The 24,656-nt window shown below is 37.3% G+C and overlaps 1 protein-coding gene across 1 annotated transcript in view; it reads left to right on the top strand.

Moving 5' to 3' along the window:
- The first annotated feature begins 1,980 nt into the window (after positions 1-1,980).
- Pnpt1 (polyribonucleotide nucleotidyltransferase 1) overlaps positions 1,981-24,656 on the top strand; it is a 37,436-nt gene continuing 14,760 nt past the window's right edge. The window contains exons 1-15 of the mRNA XM_070025663.1: positions 1,981-2,150; positions 5,503-5,563; positions 7,371-7,445; positions 8,369-8,474; positions 9,672-9,721; positions 11,176-11,239; positions 11,546-11,593; positions 12,682-12,795; positions 13,283-13,469; positions 14,321-14,372; positions 15,004-15,061; positions 16,903-16,999; positions 17,411-17,513; positions 20,958-21,028; positions 23,988-24,024. Of these exons, the coding sequence (XP_069881764.1) occupies positions 1,996-2,150; positions 5,503-5,563; positions 7,371-7,445; positions 8,369-8,474; positions 9,672-9,721; positions 11,176-11,239; positions 11,546-11,593; positions 12,682-12,795; positions 13,283-13,469; positions 14,321-14,372; positions 15,004-15,061; positions 16,903-16,999; positions 17,411-17,513; positions 20,958-21,028; positions 23,988-24,024 (1,278 nt within the window). The 5' untranslated portion in view covers positions 1,981-1,995. The remainder of the gene's footprint in view (positions 2,151-5,502; positions 5,564-7,370; positions 7,446-8,368; positions 8,475-9,671; positions 9,722-11,175; positions 11,240-11,545; positions 11,594-12,681; positions 12,796-13,282; positions 13,470-14,320; positions 14,373-15,003; positions 15,062-16,902; positions 17,000-17,410; positions 17,514-20,957; positions 21,029-23,987; positions 24,025-24,656) is intronic.

Here is a 24,656-nt window from a genome sequence, read left to right as displayed (position 1 = left end):
CACTCTAAGGGGCTCTTTTTGCTTTATATGGTGATAGCTGCCCCAGAGAAGTGCCATCCCAAGGTAAAGGGGGTTTATTTACTGCCTTTACTAAATGGGCCTAGTGTTGCCTAGGAAGGGAGCATGCTAAGCTATGGAGGGGAAGGAGTGTACTAAGCTATGGGAAGGGAGCCTATTTTGCTAACAATATACATAGTGTATCATCAGTATGACTACTCTGTAACAAAATTCAGCAACAAGAGTTTAATGGCTACATTTGCTTTTGAGTTTATAACTGAATTACTACTAATTATTTTACATTGATTTAGGGGGACAAATGTGAACTAAATATGTAAATGTTCAAATATTTCCAGCTGAATGAATGCTGATTCAAGGGGATCATGAAGGAAATGTTGAACAAAAGAAACTAGAAGGAAATTAAGAAAAAGCTAAATCAAAGCTGAAGCTACCATTTTTTTCAAGTGTTCATAGTGTGTTGGGTACTATGATAAATATCTTGAATTGTCTGTGACGTTTAATCCTTACAAACCCAGTGAGATTCATCTTATTGACCTTTTTTTGTAAGATGGAAAGGGTGGAGTTCAGAGAGACAGGGTCATAACCACCTGAGATAAGATCAGAATCACCAGGGACTAACTCAAAGTTTCTACTCTAAACTGTTAAGCAATACTTCCTGAGTGAATACAATTAAGTAGTAGTTAGCGCATCCTGGAAAGGTGAGTTTATGTTCTTACTCTATAAATCCAAAGTCATGTTGAATTGTGGCAGGAGGTTCTTATAGATTTGTTTTTGTAAGAAGTTTCAATGATGGATCTTGAAATCACAGAAGCAACTAAAGATAAAGTCAAAAATAAAGAGGTAAAAACTAACACTTAATACCAGTAAACAATGTTAATCTTATGTCTTTTATCCGCATGGAAATCCCAAATCAGTAATAACAACTCATAAAAGCTTGACAACAAAATCATTTGTCTGGGTTTTAGGTCAACATTTTTCATTTTTAAAACAACATTAGTATTGGATTTTTTTTATTGTGAAAATACTGTACAGAGGGGTTACAATTACATGGGCAAGATAATGAGTACATTTCTTATCAAGCATTGTAGCCTCCTCCTTTGTTTCCCCTTCCCATCCCATCCTCCCCCCAACCCCCTTAGTATTGGATTTTATGCCTGTTTGTTTTTATATGGGCAATGACCTTAAAAGAGAAGTACATTTTTAAAAATATGATGGGTGTTTCAATGAATAAACTACATAGTTTCAAACACAGTCATTAAAGAAGTGAGGAAAATGTATCCACCCTTAAAAATTGTTTTTAAAATGTTTTCCACTTTACAAACCATTTATTTTAAATATTAGCTGACATTATACATTTAAGAGTTGGTTTACAAAATTAATCTTTAGCCAAAGGGGCCAGGGAAATGAATTAGTAAACTAACACTGGAAATGAAGATAAACCAGAAGTGATGGTAAGGACACACTTAAAATTATATTAATGAGAAAATTGGTTTATTTGAAATATATTAACACAACTCTTTGAAGTAACATTTGTTCTCTGAAATGCGTAAAATAGAAACTAGGGTGGAGGGAGGAAAGAGAGCGTATTCCCTCTTCTCGTGGCCCATCACATAAATCCCCCTAATTCTTAGTTCACAAAATCAATAAAAATGTCTTACCCAGTGGCTTCTATTATTGCTGTATTTATGTATTAAGTTATTGCTGCATTTAATTGTTAAATTTGTTCTAAGACTTTCTACTTATGGCACACACACACACACACACACACACACACACACACACACACACAATGCATTCGCAGACGCAATCTCATTCTTGTAAGTTTGACCCTTTCTGGTTCTCGTAGAAAGGGGCCATTGCAGCAGCTTGCGCAGCGTCCCCAGGTACCGCGGAAACGAAACTGCACCAGGCTCCGCCCCTGGGTTTGTGGAGTCAGCCAATCAGGGCACAGCCCGGGCTGAGCTCTTGCCCAGTGTCATGGCGGCGTGCAAGCAGTGCTGCTCACGCCTCCGGCCTCTGGCAGAGGGGCCCCTTCGTCTGCCAGGGCGGAGTCGGGCACTCAGCTCCTTGCTTGTGCGAACTCTGTCGTCTAGCGCAGGGTCCCGATCGGTGGCTGTGGACTTAGGCAACAGGTAAGAAGAGCGTGCTCTCCCTCTCTGCACTGTGATCTGGCCGCCGGGTGCACTGGTCTCCCTGGGTTAGAGCAAATGCCTGTCCCTTTAACCTCTTTTTACCTCAAACCTCAACTCCACATTTCCCTTTCCGGGATGGAGTCGACCCCCGTGGACTCGCTCCCTTCCTACGCTGCTGCCCTGGGCTTCCCGAACCTCCTCCTGCACGCCGAGCTTCCTCTCTCCACCTAGGCTCGTCTGTCCACCTGACAGCCTTTCACTTTACTTTTCCGAGACCCGTGTGCCCCGAAGTGGGAATCATTTCGCCTTGAGATGACCAAGTGTGCGCACGCCATCAAATCCCAAATCCCTTCGTGCGGCCAGTTTGAGCCTGAGTCGGAAGGGTAGGGAAGTGTCAGCTAGATCTTTTTAAGCCTGTACGCTGCAGAGGCCCCACTAAACATTAGGTAACTAGCGTTATGGAACTTGATGGACGCTGAATTGGTGTTTCTAGCAAAGCCTGTACTTTTTCTTAGGAGGTTGTCAGTATTCGTGTTAAAAGTAACTTTTTTAAAGCTTCTATCTAAATCATTTAAAAATGTAACTACTAATGCACATTTTGTATATCTAAATGTTTAGTGTGCTTTCAATTTTTTTGACCTAGCTCATACCAAAAGCAATAATAATATTTGAGTCCAGGCCTTTCTCCCAGACTTAATGAGTTACTGACTCATCTTAAATAAATAAGTTTACAGTTTACTTTAGAAAAAGGAGGAGAAGGTAGTCAGTGAAGAGTCTGCAGACTTCTGTAAAATGGTCAGATAGTATTTTTAGGCTTTGTGGACTACATGCTGTCTCTGTTACATATTTGTGACGAAGTGTGTGTTAAAAAACCCCTTAAGTATAGGAGTGTTCTTAGTTGAAGAACTGCAAGAAATATGCCATAAGGCTGTCTGTTTAGCATATTCAAGAACTACACATTCTTTTTTTTTTTTTTTTTTTTTTTTTGGTCAGTCGTGGGGCTTGAACTCTGGGCCTGGGCGCTGTCTCTCAGCTCTTCAGATCAAAGCGAGCGCTCTACCACTTGAGCCACAGCGCCACTTCCGGTTTCCTGCCCGGGCTGGCTTTGAACCGCGATCCTCAGATCTCAGTCTCCTGAGTAGCTAGGATTACAGGCGTGAGCCACGGGCACCTGGCCTAAGAACTACACAGTCTTGTCTGGAAAAAAAAAAAATCATTCCAAGACATTTTATTCGAAAGACACTAAAGGCAATAAAATGCTTCTCCTGCCCTCCATATTTTTTACAAGTAATCTGCTTTGACTCTTCATTAATTAATCTGGACTTCTTTTATAGATACTCTCCTTGTGTCAAATAAGATTCATAAATATCAGACCTGTTGATAAAACAATCCGTCTTTGCCTTAAGTTTGTCATCTGTAACATTTATTATTGAGTATGACAGGCATTATATCTGTTACAATTTTTTATGCACCCTGGTAGATTCTGATAGTTATTTTCCAGATAGTATATTCAGTGTTACAGTGGTCTTTGAGCCAAGTGTTTAATTTTTACTTAAGCCTCCCTTCAGCACCTGTCATATGCAAAGCACTAGAGTTAATCAGGTCTGACAAAGGAAATAAACACATATTCAGCTGCAGGAAAAATTACGCTGAGAAAGATATGGACATGACACTAAAGGAACACAAATATTTACCTGCAGCTTTCAATTAGTGGTAAATCTTAATCATTAGGCTTTTCTCATTTGAGGGAAACTATAGATAATGCTACTATGAAATTTCATGTACAAGTTTTCTTCTTTACCATATACAAGTTTTTATGTGAACATACGTTTTCATTTCCTTGAATTTTTACCTACGATGAAATTGCTAGGTCACAAAGTAAATTTAATCTTAATTTAATCTTTTTCAGTTACTGCCAGATTATTTCCTTAAGTACTATTTTATATTCCCCCAACCATATATGATGGTTGTGTATCATCAGCAGTAGCCTTGACTGAATTTTTTGAAGTTAAACTCTTAAAATAGAACATCTTCCTCAGTGTCTTCAGGCACCACCATCTTGGTTTGGCCTCATCTTTGTTTTGCTGATCTGTTTCAGTACCTCAGCAACCACTTTTGCCATTTGCCACAGAAACAGAAATAAGGCTCATATAGATCAGCTTGATATATATAATTCACATGCCATACAATTTAAAGTGTATAATTCAGCAGTTTTCAGTTGTATAGTATTCAGAATTTCGCAGCCATTACCACCACCCATTTTAGAACAGTTCTACACACACACACACACACACACACACACACACACACACACACACACACACACACACACACACACACACACACACACACACACACACACCTTGTACCTATTAGGGGGTCACTTAACTGTTTCACCCTAGACTACAACTAATCTTTTCCCCCCTAGTCCTGGGGCTTGAACTCTGGGTCTGGGCTGTACCCCTTAGCTGCTTTTGCTCAAGGCTAACACTCTACCACTTAAGCTACAAATCGCCACTTCCAGCTTATTCTGAGTAGTTTATTGGCGACAAGGTCTAGGATCCATTCTGAGTTTTTATTTTTGTATAAAAAAACTCCCAGTATTTCTTTTTTGGGGGGGAGATGAGTCATGGGGCTTGAACTATGGGCCTGGACACTGTCCTTCAGCTCTTCAGCTCAAGGCAAGCACTCTACCACTTGAGCCACCACGCCAGTGCGATAAGTGTCTCACGGACTTTCCAACTCGTGCTGGTTTTGATCAGCAATCCTCAGATGCTCAGCCTCCTGAGTAGCTAGGATTACAAGCGTGAGCCACTGGCACCTGGCTCCAGTATTTTTTGTACAACTGGATTCCCAGTCATCCCAATACTATTGATTGAAAGATAATTCATTCACTATTAAATTGACTTGGCACTACTGACAAAAATGAAAGTCTTTGTAGGCAGTTTATATTTTGTCCTGAAAGCAGTAGGGAAACTTTAAAGATTTTAAATGGGGAAATGATCCAGTTAGAGTACTAAAAAGACTACTGTAGTCAACAAGGTAGGGAGTGACAAGAGACCGAGCAGAGGCAATAAATGGGAATTAATGTTTCAGAAGACAGTTTCTTTCTCTCTAGAAATAATTTCTGTCTAATCTAAATTACTTTTGTACCTAGGTTTTTATCTTGTTATGCTACAAAATTAAATTCCCCTTGTACTTTTGATTATGAATTCTATCTGTTGCTGAAGGAGAAGGCCATGTAAGGCTTGATAGCCTTTAGTTTCTTATTAAAAATAAAAACTTAGATTGTGTGTACTAATATGAGAATTGTACTGATGTCATTTTGTTTTGAATTTTTGTTTATCAACAGAAAATTAGAACTATCCTCTGGAAAACTGGCAAGGTTTGCAGATGGCTGTGCTGTGGTACAGGTAAAATGTCCAGGTTTTAGAGTTTTTAACTCCCATGTCCTGCATGGGAATTAGGAAATGATTCTCTTCTCCATTTTTCTCTACTTTAACCCCATTCTATTCCTCCCCACTTTAAACCTGTTAAATTGACATAAATCCTTCCTAAAACTTAAAAAAAAAAGTTCAAATTTTATTTTTTGTTTCATTTTTATTTTTTGCCAGTCCTAGGGCTTGAATTCTGTGCCTAGCCACTGTCGCTGAGCTTCTTTTGCTCAATGCTAGCACTCTACCACTTGAGCCACAGTGCCATTTCTGGCTTTTTCTGTTTATGTGGTACTGATGAATCAAACCCAGTGCTTCATGCATGCTAGGCAAGTACCACTAAGCCTATTCCCAGCCTTAAATTTTTTTATCTTAAAAATCAGTTATGGGAACCGATATTAAGTAACATAACTTAGAAATATGGTAGTGGTATTTAATTCAGATACTAAGATTATTTCTAGCACCTGAACCATTCCAAATCATTGGGGAGTTTGAAAGTTGGATATGTTAAAAGATCTCTTTTAAACTTAGGCTTTTAGCAGAAAAGGCTGGAAGTGGGGCTGAGGCTCAAGTGGTAGAGCACTAGTCTACAGTCTACAGCTGAAGAGCTGAGGGACAGTGCCCAGGCTCAGAGTTCAGGCCCCAAAACCGACAAAAAAAAAGAAAGAAACAAACAAACAAACTTAGGCTTTCGTTTTATTCTGTTAATAAAATCTGTTTTGTGCTTTTCTAAAAAAAATTATTTCATTCTCTTCAGTAGTAATACTAGAGAAATTTTCATTATATAAAATCTAAATTTCCTCATTAGAAGTAGAAAATAAGCTGAGTGCAAGTGGCTCACACTTGTAATCTTGACACTTAGAAAACTGAGATCTAAAGATTGTGGTTTGAAGCCAGCTGGGGCAGAAAAGTCCATGAGACTCTTACCTCAAAATAACCAGCAAAAAGCCAGAAGTAGAAGCATGGCTCAAATGGTAGAGTACCAGTCTTGAGTGAAAAAGCTGAATGAAGCCAGGTGCAAGTGGCTTATATCTGTTATCCTAGCTACTCAGGAGGTTGAGATATGATGATCACAGTTCAAAGCCAGCTGAAGCAGGAAAGTCTGTGAGATTCTTGTCTCCAATTAACCACAGAAAACCTTAAGTGGCACTGTGGCTCAAGTGGTAGAGTGCTTGCCTTGAGCTGAAGAGCTCAGGGACTGTGTAGGCCTGGAGTTCAGTCCCCATGACTGACCAAAAAAAAAAAGCTGAATGAGAGCAGAAGGCTCTGAGTACACACACACACACACACACACACACACACACAGAGACACACACACACACAGAGACACACACACACACAGAGACACACAGAGACACACAGACACACACACACACACACACACACAGACACACACACACACACAGACACAGACACACACACACACACACACACACACACACACACACACACACACACACACACACACACACACACACACACACACACACACACACACACACACACACACACACACACACACACACACACACACACACACACACACACACACACACACCAACCAGGGCTGACTCAGCTATCAGTGAGCCTTTTCTTTTGTAAAATTCAGTGATCATTTAGAAAAGGGATCAAGAGTCGACTACTTGTGAATTTTTAAGTTTCATTATAATCACATGGAATAAAGCTCTTTTCTTGAGCTTAGAGTGAGAATTCATTCGCTCAGTTGCTATTATATGTGCATGTCTGATTTGAACAACATTTACTGATATGGTTGTTTATGTTTAAGTCAGGTGACACTGCAGTGATGGTTACAGCAGTCAGTAAAACAAAACCTTCACCTTCCCAATTCATGCCTTTGGTAGTAAGTATTTGCTGATTTACCTGAACCTATACTGTAGCAATATGTAGAATTTATAATATTTTTGTCTAGTGTCTTATGAATGCATGTAAATTTTGTACAAGAAAGGATTTTCCTGAACTTTTAATGTCCTGAGACATTAAAAGAATGTAAACTGGGCTGGGAAGGTGGCTCAGTGGTAGAGTGCTTGCCTTGCATGCATGAGGCCCTGGGTTCGATTCCTCAGCACCACATAAGCAAAAAGAAAAAAAGCTGGAAGTGGCACTGTGGCTCAAGTGGTAGAGCGCTAGCCTTGAGCTGAAGAGTTGAGGGACAGCGCCCAGGCCCAGAGTTCAGGCCCCACGACCAGACCCAAAAAAAAAAAAAAAAAAAAAGAATGTAAACTAACTTCTCATGCTAATAGTATGCATACTTTAGAATGCCCATGTATACAAATTACCAAGTCAGTGTGAAATATATAATTACTTTGGTGCTGAATAAGCAATGAGTTCATGCCTTCATGGGTTTCTCTTCAGTATGAATCACCTATATGTTAAATGAAGAATTTATTAGGATTATATGGGTTCTTTCTTAGGATCATATGAAGTTATATCTAAAAGTTTCAAAACAGCCAATGAAGTTATATCTGAAAGAGTTAATTCAAAAAAGACTTGACCAGAGTAAGCTAATGTGGAAAATTAGTGAGGCTAAAAAAAAATCTGACTATATAATTACAGGCTTTTAAAAATGAATTGGCTAAACATCTTTTTACAAACTCTCCTTCCTCTGAGAGATATAAAATGCTAAAATTAAATTGTCCTCTACTCATCATCTAGAAGATGTTATTAATAGCATTAGGAAAAATACTATTTGTGTAGTGGTCCTAGGGATATAGTTTGTTACTAAAACAAATCATACAAACTTCATTTTTTTCCATGCTACTTCAGGTTGACTACAGACAGAAGGCTGCTGCAGCTGGTAGAATTCCTACAAACTACCTTAGAAGAGAGCTTGGATCTTCTGATAAAGAAATTCTTACAAGTCGAGTAATAGGTAAGATATTAACATAGAGGCTTTATCTTCTCCAATATGCCAGTGTTAGCATCTCTTCTTTACCACCTGTGTTCTTCAGTGTCTCCTAAGTCTTCATTCATTGCATGAATGCCATTGGACATTAGTAAACTCTTTTCCCTCTCTCAAAGCTGGGATCCCTGAGACCAAAAACTTTTCTTTCTTCATTGACAAATCTCCGTATCTTGTATACTATACAGTATATACATATACTATACATGTATATACAGTAAATACATCTTGACTGAATTAATCTCTGTTGACATGATTTCCATGGCCAGTGCTCTAATATTTTCATTTTTATGTTCAGTATAACACCTAAAAACATTGTATCTATCAACTATTAAATTAGGTGTCTAATCTCTTGTGGAGGGGAAAGAGGGAGGGAAGATTTGGTATAGTAATGGAGATTAAACCTAATCCTTCCCTAAACAAGCTGTCTGTTCCACCATGTTATATCCATAGCCCAGAAATACTCCAAATCTTTTTTCCTTGTTTTGGCACTAGTAAGAATTGAATTCACGATCTTGAAGCTTGCTAGGCAGGTGCTCTACCAGTTGGACCATGCCTCAGCCTCTTTATTCCATTGGTTGTATTATAGGTAGGCTTATCACTTTATGCCATCAGCCTGGGCTATGCTTCTTCTACTTGCACTTTGCTGTATGGCTGGAGATAACAAGAGCACACACCACTGCACCCAGCTATTGGTTGAAATGGATTCTATTGAACTTTTGTGACTGACCTCAAACCTTGATCTGTCATCTCCACCTCCCAAGTAGCTAGAATTATGGGCTTATCCAACACACCTGACTACTCTTCCAAATCTTTGCCATCCATAAATATTGTGGGACTATTTGTAGTTCATAGCTCTTTTACCAAGAAATGGCTAATTTGTGTATATTTATATGTATTCATCAGAAACAAAATACCAAGCAAACATTTTTTTGGGGTCTGCTGTTAGTCTTAAGTTTCTTTCCTCTGCTTTGTTACTAAGTCATGATATGTATTAATTGAAGCATTGACATCACTCTTTCAAATAAGGCTGACATTTCTGTTTGTTTGGTTGGTTGATTGGTTTGTTCGTCTTTTGACATGCTAAACCACTAGTTTTATTCAAATGTTCTGAACTGTAAAGCTACTCTGTCTGAATTGTACAGTATCTTTTTCTTTCTTTAACAGATCGTTCAATTAGACCTCTTTTTCCAGCTGGCTATTTTTATGATACCCAGGTAAGTTCTACTTCATTTACAGATAATAATTTACTTAATCTCTGCAATTCTTTCTAGGCTAAACATTGTAAAGAACTGTGGTGATGCTATTATATTTTACTTTAAGTCATTTATAAAAGATAATACTTGTAAAAAGCTAACATTGATTCATGCCAATTTGATCTGACACTCAGTAGGAGTGAGCTGACCAAGAGTGTTAGAAGCAGCCCACATTCCATATAGATGGAATGTGAAGCAATAAAACCTTGAGGCAGGAAAGAAATGGATAAGTTTGAAAGAAGGTCAGTGTGTTTGATCTACTGTGGATCAGGTCAGATGGCTGGACCTTGAATAAATAAAGATTAGGACAATCAACACAACCAGTTTTTATTATCTGCCTTTATTACTGGATCCTCAAGCCTCTTAATTATATTTAATACTTTGAGTCCATTCTCTTAGTGTAATGATTCATACGCTCTAACTAAGTATATGTAAATAACCGTTTTATTTGTTTGCAATAAATATTCCTTGAAAACATATCTTTACAAGATGGCATAACCTCAAGGAAAGTATTCTCTTACAACATAGAGGGGCAGGCAATGGTGATCACTTCTGTAATTCTAGCTACTGAAAGGCTGAGATTGGGAAGATTGAAAAGATGGCTGAACCCTTTCTCAAAGGAAAGCTGGACACATTGGCACAGTCCTGTTATCCTAGCTGTAAAGAGGAAACCTAACATAGGTGGCTCATGACCAGGCACATGCCTAGGCCCAAAGTGAGACCATATCTCACTTTGGGAAACAAAACAAAATAGGGTTGAAGGAGTGGCTTAGCAATAAAAGCATGTGTCTAGCAAGCATGAGGCACTGAGTTCAAATCCTGATACTACCAAGAAGAGAAAAGAATCAAACATAAGCGCATTATTCACAATTGTAGTATAAAGTAACTCACTAGTTTGTTTCGTGATTACTTATAAAAGGAAAATAGAAAAGCACGCCTAACATATACTGAATACTTACCACCTGCCTAGTATTGTAGTAAGTGTTTTACACACAATTTTTTTTAGTTCTTATAAAGATAAGAGAATTTCCCTGGGTGCACAGTTTATACCAATAACCTAAGCTATATAGGAAGCAGAGGTCAAGAAGATCACAACTTGAGGCCAGCATGGACCAAAACTTGAGACCTTATCTGAAAAATAAGCAGAAAAGGAATGGAGCATAGCTCAAGTGGTGGAGCACCTGCCTAGTAAGCATGAGACCCTGAGTTTAGATCTCCTATATTAATTTTTATTTAATATAGAAACTTTGAGGCCATATTAAATGACAACTCAGATCAGAGGGTTTGGCTACAAAGCCCACGCTATGAGCCATACAATACTCCTATATTTTAGCCTACATTGTTAACCTAAATTATAATCCTCCCAAATAAAGTAGATTTTTTTAAGTGCTTTCAATTTTTTTTCCTTGTACTAGGTCCTTTGTAATTTGTTAGCAGTAGATGGTATTAATGAACCTGATGTTCTAGCAATTAATGGAGGTAAGTATGAATATCAAGATGAAAATTATCACTGATGGGGCTGGGAAGGTGGCTCAGTGGTAGAGCGCTCGCCTTGCATGCATGAGGCCCTGGGTTCAATTCCTCAGCACCACATAAGGCGGAAGTGGCACTGTGGCTCAAGTGGTGGAGCGCTAGCCTTGAGCTGAAGAGCTGAGGGCCAGTGCCCAGGCCCAGAGTTCAGGCCTATGACCGACAAAAAAATAAATAAATAAAATTATCACTGTTGATTTTTCTAAAAGCAATTAAATATTTAATTTCAGTTCTTTTTCCCTCCCTTTTTTAAAGCTTCTGCAGCCCTCTCATTATCAGATATTCCATGGAATGGACCTATTGGTAAGTTAACTTGAAAATTAAAACAAGTATTAGGTTCTTCAGTAAAAATAATGAGCATGTTATTATAACAAGAACATAGATTGGCTCTGACAGTCTTTAGGGAGTTGAACTAGATGGCATTCTAAGATCCCTTGCAGGTCTTTTAAAAATGTTTTCATCTTTGCCTTGGGTTTGGTTTCTAATAGTATGTTTTTTTTGTTTGTTTGTTTGTTTTTTATTGTGAGAATACCATACAGAGGAGTTACAATTACATAGGCAAGATAACGAGTACATTTCTTATTAAGCATTGTTGCCTTTTCGTTGTTTCCCCTTCCCATCCCTTCCCATACGCCTCCCCTCCCCCACCAAAGTTGTTAAGTTCGTTTTTCGACATAACGACTTGTACATTCTAATAGTATGTTTGAATGCTATACATATTTTATTCTTTGATACGTTGACTCTCTATTTTGTACTGGGAAATTATCGGAATATACACTCTTTAGGATAAAACAAGTACATGTTGTAACTTACAGAGCCTATAAGTTGTACTCATACAATACATAAGTAAATAATTATCCAGTGTCCAAAATGCTAACTATATATAAGGCTGAGTTCTGGAGGAATAAAGGTAAACTACATGTTAGCAATATAGAGATTAAAGAGGTAGTTCTTGCTTTCAGCATAAGTTAGGGCATGAAACAGATATTAATTTACAAAAGTGTTATAGGCATAGTCGAGATGCTAAGAAAATGAGAAGTACAGGTTTAGTTTTGTGGGTCCAGGTTGTCAAGAACAGCTTCTCAAAGAAACGAGAGTACAGCTGCACCTTCGTAGGATCAGATGTAAGAATCTGCTCTGAAAGTGTATTGCATAGACAAGACAAGTGGAGCATAGATAAAGAGGTGTGACAGATGGTATACTTGTACAGTTTGGAGTGGTCCACTGCATCTGGAGAGTTACAAAGAATATTCTGTGGGCCTTAACCCAAAGAGAAACGGAGAAATAGGAACTTTATTCTTTTTTTACAAAGCTGAAAGATTAAAGCTACAGCTTGAATAATATGAAAACTGGAAGTTTTAAGCAATTGCTGATATTTTCATATATCATAGGGGCTGTACGAATAGGAATGATTGATGGAGAATGTGTTGTTAACCCAACAAGAAAAGAAATGTCTTCTAGTACTTTAAATTTAGTGGTTGCTGGAGCACCTAAAAGTCAGATTGGTAAGTAGTTTAAATATCACATGCAAGTTCTGGCTTTTTAAAAATGCATTTAAACTTAAGCATATGTTTTGTCACTAGTTTTAAAGATGTTTGCTTTGCTTTATCTCATGTTTTGGCAGTGCCCTTCATAACAGGTTATGCCTAAAATTATAGAATAATGCATAATCTTAATTGAGATACTCAGTGTTATTTGTTTAAATATTTTATCTGATTAATCATTATAAGCCTGGTTTTTGAGTTCTATCTCACAGTATTTATACTGTGGGAAAATATCACATGTAGAGATGGTATTCTGCTAAGATTTAGGGGAAACCATAAGTACTGGTTTAATGCCATGTTATATTTTAGTATCTTGAAAAGAGATGTGCAACTCAAGTTGTTCTAGTTCTTTGAAGATGAACATCAAGGTTTTCAAAGTGCCCAGAATATATCATGCAAAACAACATTGCTACATAACTGTAATTTTTTGTTGTTGTTGTTTAAATAGTCATGTTGGAAGCTTCTGCAGAAAACATCTTACAGCAGGATTTTTGCCATGCTGTCAAGGTGGGAGTGAAATATACCCAACAAATAATCCAGGGCATCCAGCAGTTGGTGAAAGAAGTTGGTGTTACCAAGAGGACACCTCAGAAGTTATCTACCCCTTCACCAGAGATTGTGAAGCATGCTCACAAGTAAGATTCATGGGAGAACTGACCATGTATTACTTTGTAGATGGCAGTGTTCTAAAGTATTGTCAAAAATATGCAAGAAATATATCACAAATATGACTTTAAAAAGGATAAACCAACCCATGCCCCTCTTTCACAGCATAACTGTGAAACTCAAAGGGATAGATAATTATTGGTTGTAATTAGATCATTTCTGTATCTTGTACAAGAATAAAGCATTAAGATATTTGCATATCTAAGGAGACCCTTGAATTTCTCAAAAAGAAATTTAAGTATAACCACCATTATATGCTCAGTACTTAGAACACTGCCTAGCACATAGGCAAGCACTCATTAAAAATGAATGACTCTAAGGTGGAGTTAAGTGAATACATTAGAGATAAGAAAAAGGAAGGCCACAGTACCATGTGTGATTTTCCTTAAGAAATGGAAAGAGGGGCTGGGAAGGTGGCTCAGTGGTAGAGCGCTTGCCTTGCAAGCAAAAGGCCCTGGGTTCAATTCCTCAGCACCACATAAGCAAAAAGAAAAAAAGCTGGAAGTGGTGCTGTGGCTCAAGTGGTAGAGTGCTAGCCTTGAGCTGAAGAGCTGAGGGACAGTGTACAGGCCCAGAGTTCAGGCTCCATGACCGGACCCAAAAAAAAAAAAAAAAAAAAACAAGAAATGGAAAAAAATACACTTGTGTACTATATTACAAGTAGTAAAAGGTTAGTAGTGATAAAGAGCAGCATATATATTATGCTTTATGAAATTATTCAATTTATACTTTATTACTACTGGATATTTGCCTTGTTTACAATAAAAGCTGCCTCATGTTTCGAATATTTTTATGCTAACATTATTTGTACTTAAAATAGACTTGCCATGGAGAAACTCTATACAGTTTTCACAGATTATGAACATGATAAGGTAGGTATACTTAAAGATTATCTTATATAACTGTTCCAGAATTACTTTTTGTCATTATTAGTGTAGTTTTGTGTATGAATATTAGTCTTGTGTTTATATTAATATCAAGACAGGATTGGGATGTAGCTTGGTGGTAGTACACTTGCCTAGGATGCACAAGGCTCTAATTCAATCCCCATCCCCTAGGGTAGGAGTGGTGTGGGATGGGGTGTTAGAACTTAACCTAAAAGCTTTCCTGTTTGCTTATCTATTATACTTTGTTTAAATAATAAAACGAATACTTGTTTTTATTTTTTATTTATTTTGGTGTGTGTGTCAGTTCTGGGGGCTTGAACTGAGGGCCTGGGTGCTGTCCCTGAGACTTTCCTGCTCTGGCTGACTTCAAACTGCAAATCTCAAGGTTGTTAATCCTGGGTAGCTAGAATTATAGGTATGAGCCAACAGCAACCAGCACTAATACATATTTGAGTGAATCAGGCAGATTTTTTTTTGTAAATTAATAATTTCTGATCTTTTAAAGAATGTTAATACTGCAAAAATTGAAGTATTCTTACAATGGGTTAAATATAGTAAAATAGGAATGTGAAATGTCATATGTATATATATTAACTAATCCTTAATTTTGTTTTAGATCTCCAGAGATGAAACTGTTAACAAGATTAGATTAGATACAGAGGAACAACTAAAAGGTAAATTCTTTTTTGTTGTTTTGTTTAGTTTAAAAAAAAAAATTGTGGGCTGCGAAGGTGGCTCAGTGGTAGAGTGCTTGCCTTGCATGCCTGAGGCCCTGGGTTTGATTCCTCAGCACCACATAAGCAAAAAGAAAAAAGCCGGAAGTGGCACTGTGGCTCAAGTGGTAGAGCGCTAGCCTTGAGCTGAAGAGCTGAGGGACAGCGCTCAGGCCCAGAGTTCAGGACCCACGACCGGACCCCCAAAAAAAAAAAAATTGAGCCAGGCATCGGTGGCTCACTCCTGTAATACTAGCTACTCAGGAGGCTGAGATCTGAGGATCACGGTTCAAATCCAGCCCAGGCAGGAAAGTCCATGAGACTCTTATCTCCAATAAACCACTCAGAAAACCAGAAGTGGCGCTGTGGCTCAAGTGGTAGAGTGCTCACCTTGAGCTGAAGTGCTGAGGGATAGTGCCCAGGACCAGAGTTCAAGCCCCATGACCAATACAAAAAAAAAAAGTTGAAAGGAAAAAAATTTTTTATTTCAATTGTAAAGCCTCTAAAAAATCCACTGGTCCAATTGCTCCTCAGATTTCTCTTAAGTAAATTTGTGATACTGATATATTACCAGGATCCATTTCTTATGTTCAGATTACTTAAAAGTTATATATTGTTGAATAAATCCAACACTTGAAAGAACATACTAACTTGGCATAAATTAATTGATATGGTGGAATAACATCACATTTAAAAGCAAGAGCCTTTGAAGCAGCTAGGTCTGTGCTCAGGTCAAGCTGTCATATTTCCTATCTATCTGTGTGCTCTGTGAGTGCAGGACTGTAGTAAAGGGGATTAAGTCCATGGCTTTGTGTATATTAGGCAAATGCTATACCATTGAGCTACACCTATAGCCCCATTTTACTTCAAGCCTCAGTTTTTTTTCTGCTGTAGGTTAGAAATTAAAACAATTTTCCTCATAAATTTTTATAAAGATCAAATGAAGCCAGGCACTGGTGGCTCATGCTTGTACTCCTAGCTACTCAGGAGCTGAGATCTGAGGATTGTGGTTCAAAGCCAGCTCAGGCAGGAAAGTCTGTGAGATTCTTATCTCCAATAAATCACTCAGAAAACCAGAAATGGCACTGTGGCTTAAGTGGTAAAGCGCTAGCCTTGAGCTGAAGAGTTGAGGGACAGAGTTCAAGCCCCCCCCAAAAAAAAAAAAATCAAAGAAATAAATCTGTGAAGTGCCTAGTTCCTGAAAGCATTTCATAAATGTTAGCTTAAAATCATTTGGTAGAGGGCTGGGAAGGAGGCTCAGTGGTAGAGTGCTTGCTTTACATGCATGAGGACCTGCATTCGATCCCTCAGCAAAACATAAGCAGAAGTGGCCGTGTGGCTCAAGTGATAGGGCTCTTGCTGAGGGACAGTGCCCAGGCCCAGAGTAAGGCCCCACAACCGACAAAAAAAGAGATTTGTAATGTGTTAAAACAAACACACACACACAAAACTTTCCCCAATTTGCAGATTTGAATAAAAGTTCCCAAAGCAAAAGAATGACAGCTCTTATCAGTAAAACCATTTCACAGTATAGTTGACTAGATTTTCAGGGTAGCATCATAAAATGGGAGCTGATTGCAAAGCATTCTTATTCTGTTAAAAAGTAAACTAAATTCTTAGTAATAACTTGATGTATTCAATATTTGACATGTCTCACTTGCTTAAGAACAGTTCATCTACTTTATTTGCCTGAGGACTAAATGTTCAAAGTCAACTCCTTTGAGTTACTTCTGTAACTTTAGGGAAATCCTATTGTCCACAAAGAAAAAAAATCCTTCATTTTACTTTGTCTCTTTCTCTAGAAAAATTTCCAGATGTCGACCCATATGAAATAATAGAATCCTTCAATATTGTTGCAAAGGAAGTTTTTAGAAGTATTATTTTGAATGAATACAAAAGGTAAACATTTTTTGTATACTTGAAGTTTGTGTACTCTCTGCAAGTTGCAGAGTGACAACTTGCTCAAAGGAAGAAAGTGGTTTTTAAGTGAAAAGTGAGCAATTATATTTTATAAATGGATACCCACTGAAGAAAGAATATGTAGATTGTATAGATTTATGTTTCTCTCTTAAGCCTTGTGTGTAGAATGATGCAGCCATGACTACACATCAAAATTACCTTCAGAGAGTTTAGCAACACCAGTACTCTGATTCAGTGGTTCTTAGGGTATATATATATATATATATATATATATATATATCAGTTTTTCAAGTTCTAGAAGGAATTATGATATAAAGCTGGAATTTAAAGAGATATGTGATTTTTCTAACTTTAACATGATTTTGACACTTTTTTCCTTTATTATCATAGGTGTGATGGACGAGATTTGACTTCACTTAGGAATATAAGTTGTGAGGTAGATATGTTTAAAACTCTTCATGGATCAGCATTATTTCAAAGGGGACAAACACAGGTAATATGTGTAAAAAGTTACAATTGTTTAATTATGTGAAACTATTGATGCCAAAGGTTTTATCATATGGAATGTATTATTTATTCAGAAAAATATCAGATTTTTTAATGTAATTTTAACTTTGTTTTTGAGGTCTAAATTTCTACATAATTATATATTTAAAGTGATTTAGTAATTTGACAAGCTTTTTTCATTTATAAAAATGGGAAGCTGTTACCTTAATCAAGAAAACAAACAATACAATCACCCCTAAATGTCTTCATGCCTTATTGTAATCCTTTCTAACTACTCCTTTCACCAGATGGTAGTTTGCTTAACTTGAATTTTCTACCATAACCGGGTGTTTTAAGTCTTTTTTTGTTGTTGTTGTTGGGGTCATCGGACTTAAACTCTGGGCCTGGGCACTATCCCTCAGCTCTTCAGCTCAAGACTAGCACTCTACCACTTGAGCCACAGCACCACTTCCCATTTTCGGGTGGTTTATTGGAGATAAGAGTCTCACAAACTTTCCTTCACAGGCTGCTTTGAACCTCAATCCTCATATCTCAGCCTCCTGAGTAGCTAGGATTACAGGAATGAGCCACCAATGCACAGCTTCTATTTTTTATAAAGTAGTTGTACAAAGAGGTTACAGTTTCATATATGAGGTCTGAGTACAACTCATCTTGATCAATACCCCACCTTCCATCATAAATTTTTCTATTCCCTTCAATTTATCACATATATCATTGTTGGTCTATTCATGGCCCTTGTCTTCTCCAGTTAGCCTGAACCTCAGTTCTATTCATTTTCTTTTCATAGGTATGCACTCAGTGGTATTTCATACACATTCTTCTAGTTTATCTTTTGTTCATGTTTACCAACACCAGAACCTATTAATCAGTGTATAGTGTTATTCCTTATACCTCTTTCACTATTTAATTTTGACAGTCTGATAGGAACAAAGTTGTATCTCATTGCTTTAATTTGTATTACTAGTGAGGTAGAAGATCTCATTATAAAAAACTGATGAAGCCAGGCACTGGTGATTCAGGCTTATAATCCTAGCTACTCGGGAAGCTGAGATCTGAGGATCGCAGTTCAAAGCCAGCCTGGTCAGGAAAGTCCATAAGACTCTTAGCTCCAATTAACCACCAGAAAACAGAAGTGGAGCTATGGCTCAAAATGGTAGAGTGCTAGTCTTGAGTACAAAAGCTCAAGGACAGCACCCAGGCCCTCCCTGAATTCAAGCCTCCTAAAAAGGCAGATGAACAATGATTCTTTATAAACATACGTTCGGAGACCAGAAACCTCTAGGGTATTTTTTCACACAGACAGTTGTATAATTTGGTAACTCTGGGGACAAGTGTACTCTGTGAAATTTCTGTCCATATCCTTGGATTCGTTTTTTGTATTTTTTTTCTATCTCTATTATAGTTTAATATGTTCTCACTGCCATTTTGGAATCATTTTTTTGTGTGTTAGTCCTTTTCAGTAACAAATTTCCATCTTTGTTGTTTACCTCTAAGCTTTGTCTATAATAGAGTTTAATATATGTAGAATAAACTTGAAATCTTTAGTTTTGATCCCCTTTTTCACTTTTGTGGGTTTTATGAACTTTAGAACTTGGGAGAGAGGGGAATCCAGTGAGGGAAAAGGGGAGAAAATAAGGGAGGGAGTAACAGTGTTCAAAAAGAAATGTACTCATTAACCTACTATGTAACTATAACCCCTCTGTACATCACCTTCACAATAAAATTTAAATTTAAAAAGAAATGAACCATTCCTTAATATTCATACCCAAGTCACTAATAATGTTACTGTGTTATCTGATAACTTGTTATCTGAGGATCTGATAACATCAGGTACAGTAACAACTTTATTAAGTTATCTAGTAACATAATATCATAATGCCTTCAGTATTAACCTATGATCTTCTGACAGATTGTTATATTTTTAATTTAAAAGCATTTTAACCTTCAATGATTCTTTTTTCTGTGTACAGAATTTTTGATAGATTTTTTTTTCTTTTAACATCTTAAAGATGTCATGATGATTTTCTTCTGTTAAGGATTTATTCAAATATTTTTTTTCATGAGACTGCTGTCAAGATTTTCTCTTCTTTGGTTTACAGCTGAGTATGGAGGATGTATGGCTGTCTATTGCTTTATCCTGCTTAAAATTTTCAAGCTTTGCCGGATGCTAGTAGCTCAAGCCTAGTTACTAAAGAAGTTTATGTATGGAAGATTAGATCAAGGTTTAAAGCCAGGCCTTTCAAAAACATTCCTGGAGACTGACTTTATCTCCCCATTAACTAGCAAAACATTGGGCTAGGGGCATGGCTAAAGTGATAGCACCAGCCAAACAAGTATGAAGCCTTAAATTCAAACCCTGATACCAGGGGTAAAACAAAAAAGCCAGGTTTGGGGGCCGGGGGGCGGGGGGGGGGGAGGGCATAGTAATTTTAAGCTTGAATAGGCTTGTAATTGCAGCCATTATTTCTTCAAGTATTTTTTCCCCTGCCTCATTCTCTTTCTTGTTTTCTCTCTTTCTGTTAGTCTTTTTGTTATTATTCTACCAGTTCTTGAGAATGTGTTTTACCCTCTTTGAAAGATTGAACTCTCTTCTTTCCTCCTTCTCTCCCTGCAATTCCTTCTGCTTTGTTTTTCTCTTTTTTTTCTTCTGTTTTTGCTGTGCTTAGTTTTTAAACCTAGGGCCACATTCCTATAAGCACTTTACCACTGAGCTACATGCAGAGCTACCTGACTCCCTAGTCAATTTCTATTCATCTGTCTTCATATTCATTGACACTTGTCTTCTTTCAAGAATGAGATAATATGTTTCTCCAATTCGTTGATTTGTTTTTATATTCTAGAATATAATTATAATAGCTGTTGAAAGTCTTTGCTAAACAAACATCTCAACTAAAGATCTGTCTTCAGCCATTCTTTGACTTTTTAGAGTCTTGTTTCCTATTTCATGTATAGGGTATCCTGGACCTTCGGAGTGATACATTGTACAAATTTTGGTTTACAATACAACTCCCCAAAGAATATTAACTTTTTCTTTAAGGCAGTTTATTGTCTTAAACTGTGGGGAGGGTACATCTATGAAATAGTATATAGTTTTCTATGAAAATTTCTTTTTCTTCCTAAGCACTCTTAGTACAATGATTTACTTAACAGTCTATATGATGTCAGAGCTTTTGACTTTTGGGATTATATACAGCTCAAATATTTATAGAATGGATAACTATTTACTGTATTAAGATTATGACTAGAATGTACATATAGCCATTGTTTAATATTCAGTGCATTATTCAAATATTTTTAGTTTGGAGTGAAAGTGTAGCTCTATGATAGAACTTATGCAATCCCCAGCAACAACAGATATATGGCTTGTGTGTTTTTTATCTTTGTTGTTAGTATATTAGAGTCTAATAACATTTTTTGTTCCTTTCTTTAGGTGCTCTGTACTGTTACATTTGATTCACTAGAATCTAGTATTAAGTCAGATCAAATTATAACAGCTATAAAGTAAGTTATATTTTTATATTTTATGTTGTTTTAGTATATTATTGAAACTCATATGGCATACTATTAGTCATTGTATTATTATTGCCAGTACTGAGATTTGAACTCAGGGATTAACACTTACTTGCTCATCTTTGCTTACTCAGATGGAGCTCTACCACTGTAGCTATGCCTCAGCCCAGCTCTTGCTGGTTGGAGATGGTTCTTGATTTTGAACTTCAGTCCTCCAGATTTTAGCCTCCTGAGTAGCTAAAATACAGGAGTGATCTGTCAGCACATTTCTCTGTTTATATAGTAAGAAGTTAGAGGGATTTGTGTGCATGTGCTGTATTACCTTCTATATCTTTGGTTTGTATCACATACTTGTAAAACATTAAATTCTTTCATGTTAATCTTTTCAGATTGTTTTCTGTCTCTAGAACAATTCCTCAAGACTAACTTCCTAAGTTTTTTGTTTGTTTGTTTGTTGCCAGTAGGACCTAGGGCACTATTCCTGAGGTTGTTTTGCTCAAGGCTACCACTTAACCACTTGAGCCACAGCACCACTTCTAGCTGTTTCTGTTTATTTTGGTACTGAGGGATTGAACCCAGGGCTTCATGCATGCTAGCAAGCACTTTTACCACTAAGCTACATTCCCAGCCCTCCCAGGTAATTTTGAGTGGACAGCTTTTCATATTGTAAACAAGAGAACAAATTCATTGGCAGAAGGCTCAGTTGCTAAAATACAATCTTGAGTCTATTAATGAACACTTTTGTCTAATCCTAACCCACATGTGTTTTGTGTTTTGTATATAGCTAAATACTTGGTTGTTCTGTCCTATTCCTAAAAAGTCTGCAGGAAAATCATGTTGACAAATTTTAGTTGATCAGTCCCCACCAGCACTGCTGGTACCAGTTTTTTCTTTCCTTAGCATATATTACAACTTCATTCCTTTCCCTGGTTAATGGTCTGAGAACATACTGCCTAACTGATGAGCATAATCATATTTTCAAGATAGTCACACTGATTTGTTTTTCATGTATCTGATAGATAATGACAATGCAGTAGTGACTCACACTTGTGATCCTAACTATTCAGGAGGCTGAGATCTGAGGATCACAGCTCAAAGCCAACTCCAACAGGAAAGTCTGTGAGATGTTTATCTCCAAGTAAGCACCAAAAATGCTAGAAGTGGAGCATTAACTCCATTTGTAGAGTACTTACCTTGAGCAAAAAAGCTTAGGGACAAAGCCCAGACCCTGGGTTCAAGCCCCGTGGTCAGCAGAAATAAAACAAAAAACAAAAAAACAAAAAAAAGACTCTGTTATATCTAATTGTCTTTTAGGTGTTTTTTTTTTTGGGGGGGGGGAGGGAGATGGGGCAGGAGGTTTTGCTCTTATAGTTTGTCTCTTTTTAAATTATTTATTTATTTACTTTCTTAGTTATTTTGTGTGGCCAGTCCTAGAACTTGAACTCAGGTCCTGGGCACTGTCCCTGAGCTTCTTTTGCTCAAAGCTAGCACTCTACCACTTGAGCCACAGCGCCACTTCCCACTTGTTCTGTGTATGTGGTGCTGAGGAATCAAATTCAGGGCTTTATGCATACTAGGCAAGCAATCTACCACTGAGCCACATTCCCAGCCCCCGTCTCTACTTTTTATTCTGATCTAGACAGAACTTAATAGCTTTGCCCTTCCTTAGACTTTTTTTCTTTTAGAGCTGTATAAGAAAATATAATGAGAAAGAACAGTGAGGCTGTGGAAATAGCTCACTAGTAGAGCACTTGCCTACCTTGCATAGGGCCTTGGGTTCAATCCCTACAGTCATAAAGCAAAAGAACACTGGACTTGATTTTTGATGTTCTTTTCTTGAAAAAAATCAGGTATTGCACCAGAGGTCTTTGTATTCCTCTCAGACTCACAGATCCATGATTCCTTTAGTCTTGGGAAGTAATTTGGCCTTTAAGTTTCTTTTTCCAAAGCTGCAGTTTATGATTTGCAGATTCTGTTCAATTCTAGGACTTTTTTCTAAATTCTCGGCACAAAGAAGTATCTTTTGTATTCAACCCAAATAGATTGCTGTCTTAACACTGTGACCCTCTTGTGTGCCTGTCTTTTCATAGATTTTCACCTGTTTTCTTACCTCTTCTTACTTATTTCTTCCCCTTCTTACTTTTCCACTTTTATAGCAGTTCTCTTTTCAAACCCTAAGAGATTTTTGCCCTTCAGATCTTATGGTTGCTCTCACTCACATGATATCAATGAGTTACAGATCTTTATTTCATATGTTGACATGAGAGAAAGATCATAACTAGGAGATTTAATTGTTGTTGTTGTAACATTAGGATTTATTCAGTAGTTATTAGTGCTTAAAAATATATGTCTGCTGAGCCAGGCACCGGTGGCTCATGCCTATAATCCTAGCTACTCGGGAGGCTGAGATCTGAGGACTGCAGTTCAAAACCAGCCTGGGCAGGAAAATCTGTGAGACTGTTATCTCCAATTAACCAACCGGAAGCAGGAAGTGGTGCTGCGGCTCAGTGGTAGAACACTAGCTTTGAGCTGAAGAGCTGAGGGACAGAGCCCAGGCCCAGAGTGCAAGTCGCCTGACTTATTAAAAAAAAAATGTGTCCACTGGATATTTAAGATCTTATATTTGAAGCAGGACTGTTTTCCTTAATCTGTATAAAATTCATTCAGAAACCCTGGGAAAAAAAAGCACCATCTCTCAACTACTTGGGAATCTGAGGCAAGAGGATTACTTAAGCCTGGTAGTTCAAGACTTAAGCAACATAGCAAGTCCCTGTCTCAAAACAAAACAAAGAAAACACCTCATTCATTTTCTAATTTCATGTTTTTTGTTTTAGGCCAACTGGCATGAGTACCCAATTGTTTTTTAAAATCCCGTTCTAAGTTTTTAATTGTCTATATAATAAATTTGTTTATATCCCTATGTTTTTAATATTATGCCTTTCATTTGTAGTGAAATAAAAGATAAAAATTTCATGCTGCACTATGAGGTAAGATGATATGTTTCTCAGCATTTTATTGTGAAAATTTCCTAGAATACAGCAAAATTTAAAGTACTTTACAGTGACTACCATATATAACTAGCTGGGTTCTCCTATCAGTTTATTGCTAGATTCGTTTACATTTTATTATATATCACTTAAGGTTGCATACAGATGAGATTTAGATAGATAAGTAGACACTTTCTGTTCAGTTATTTCCTGTCCCAAGTCATACATAAAAAATAAAGAAAGTGCGCTGGGAAGGTGACTCAGTGGTAGAGCGCTTGCCTTGCAGGCTTGAGGCCCTGCGTTCGATTCCTCAGCCCCACATAAGCAAAAAGAAAAAAGCCGGAAGTGGCGCTGTGGCTCAAGTGGTAGAGCGCTAGCCTTGAGCTGAAGAGCTGAGGGACAGCGCCCAGGCCCAGAGTTCAGGCCCCACAACCGGACCCAAAAAATAAATAAATAAATAAAATAAAATAAAGAAAGTATAGCAAAAATGTTGTTTTAATCAAGAGTTAGACTTGTTTACCTTACCTATGTGGCAAACAAAAGTTGGGCTTTTCAAAAACCTCAAAAGACAAATAATATTCTCCTGTCAGCTCATTTAAATATTCCTTTTTACTCAATTGGTTAGTAGTAAA

This window comes from Dipodomys merriami, unplaced genomic scaffold (assembly GCF_024711535.1).
Source record: "Dipodomys merriami isolate MVZ:Mamm:240054 unplaced genomic scaffold, mDipMer1.0.p SCAF_17, whole genome shotgun sequence".
Classification (NCBI taxonomy): Eukaryota; Metazoa; Chordata; class Mammalia; order Rodentia; family Heteromyidae; genus Dipodomys; species Dipodomys merriami.
This window is presented reverse-complemented; position numbering and strand designations above follow the sequence as displayed.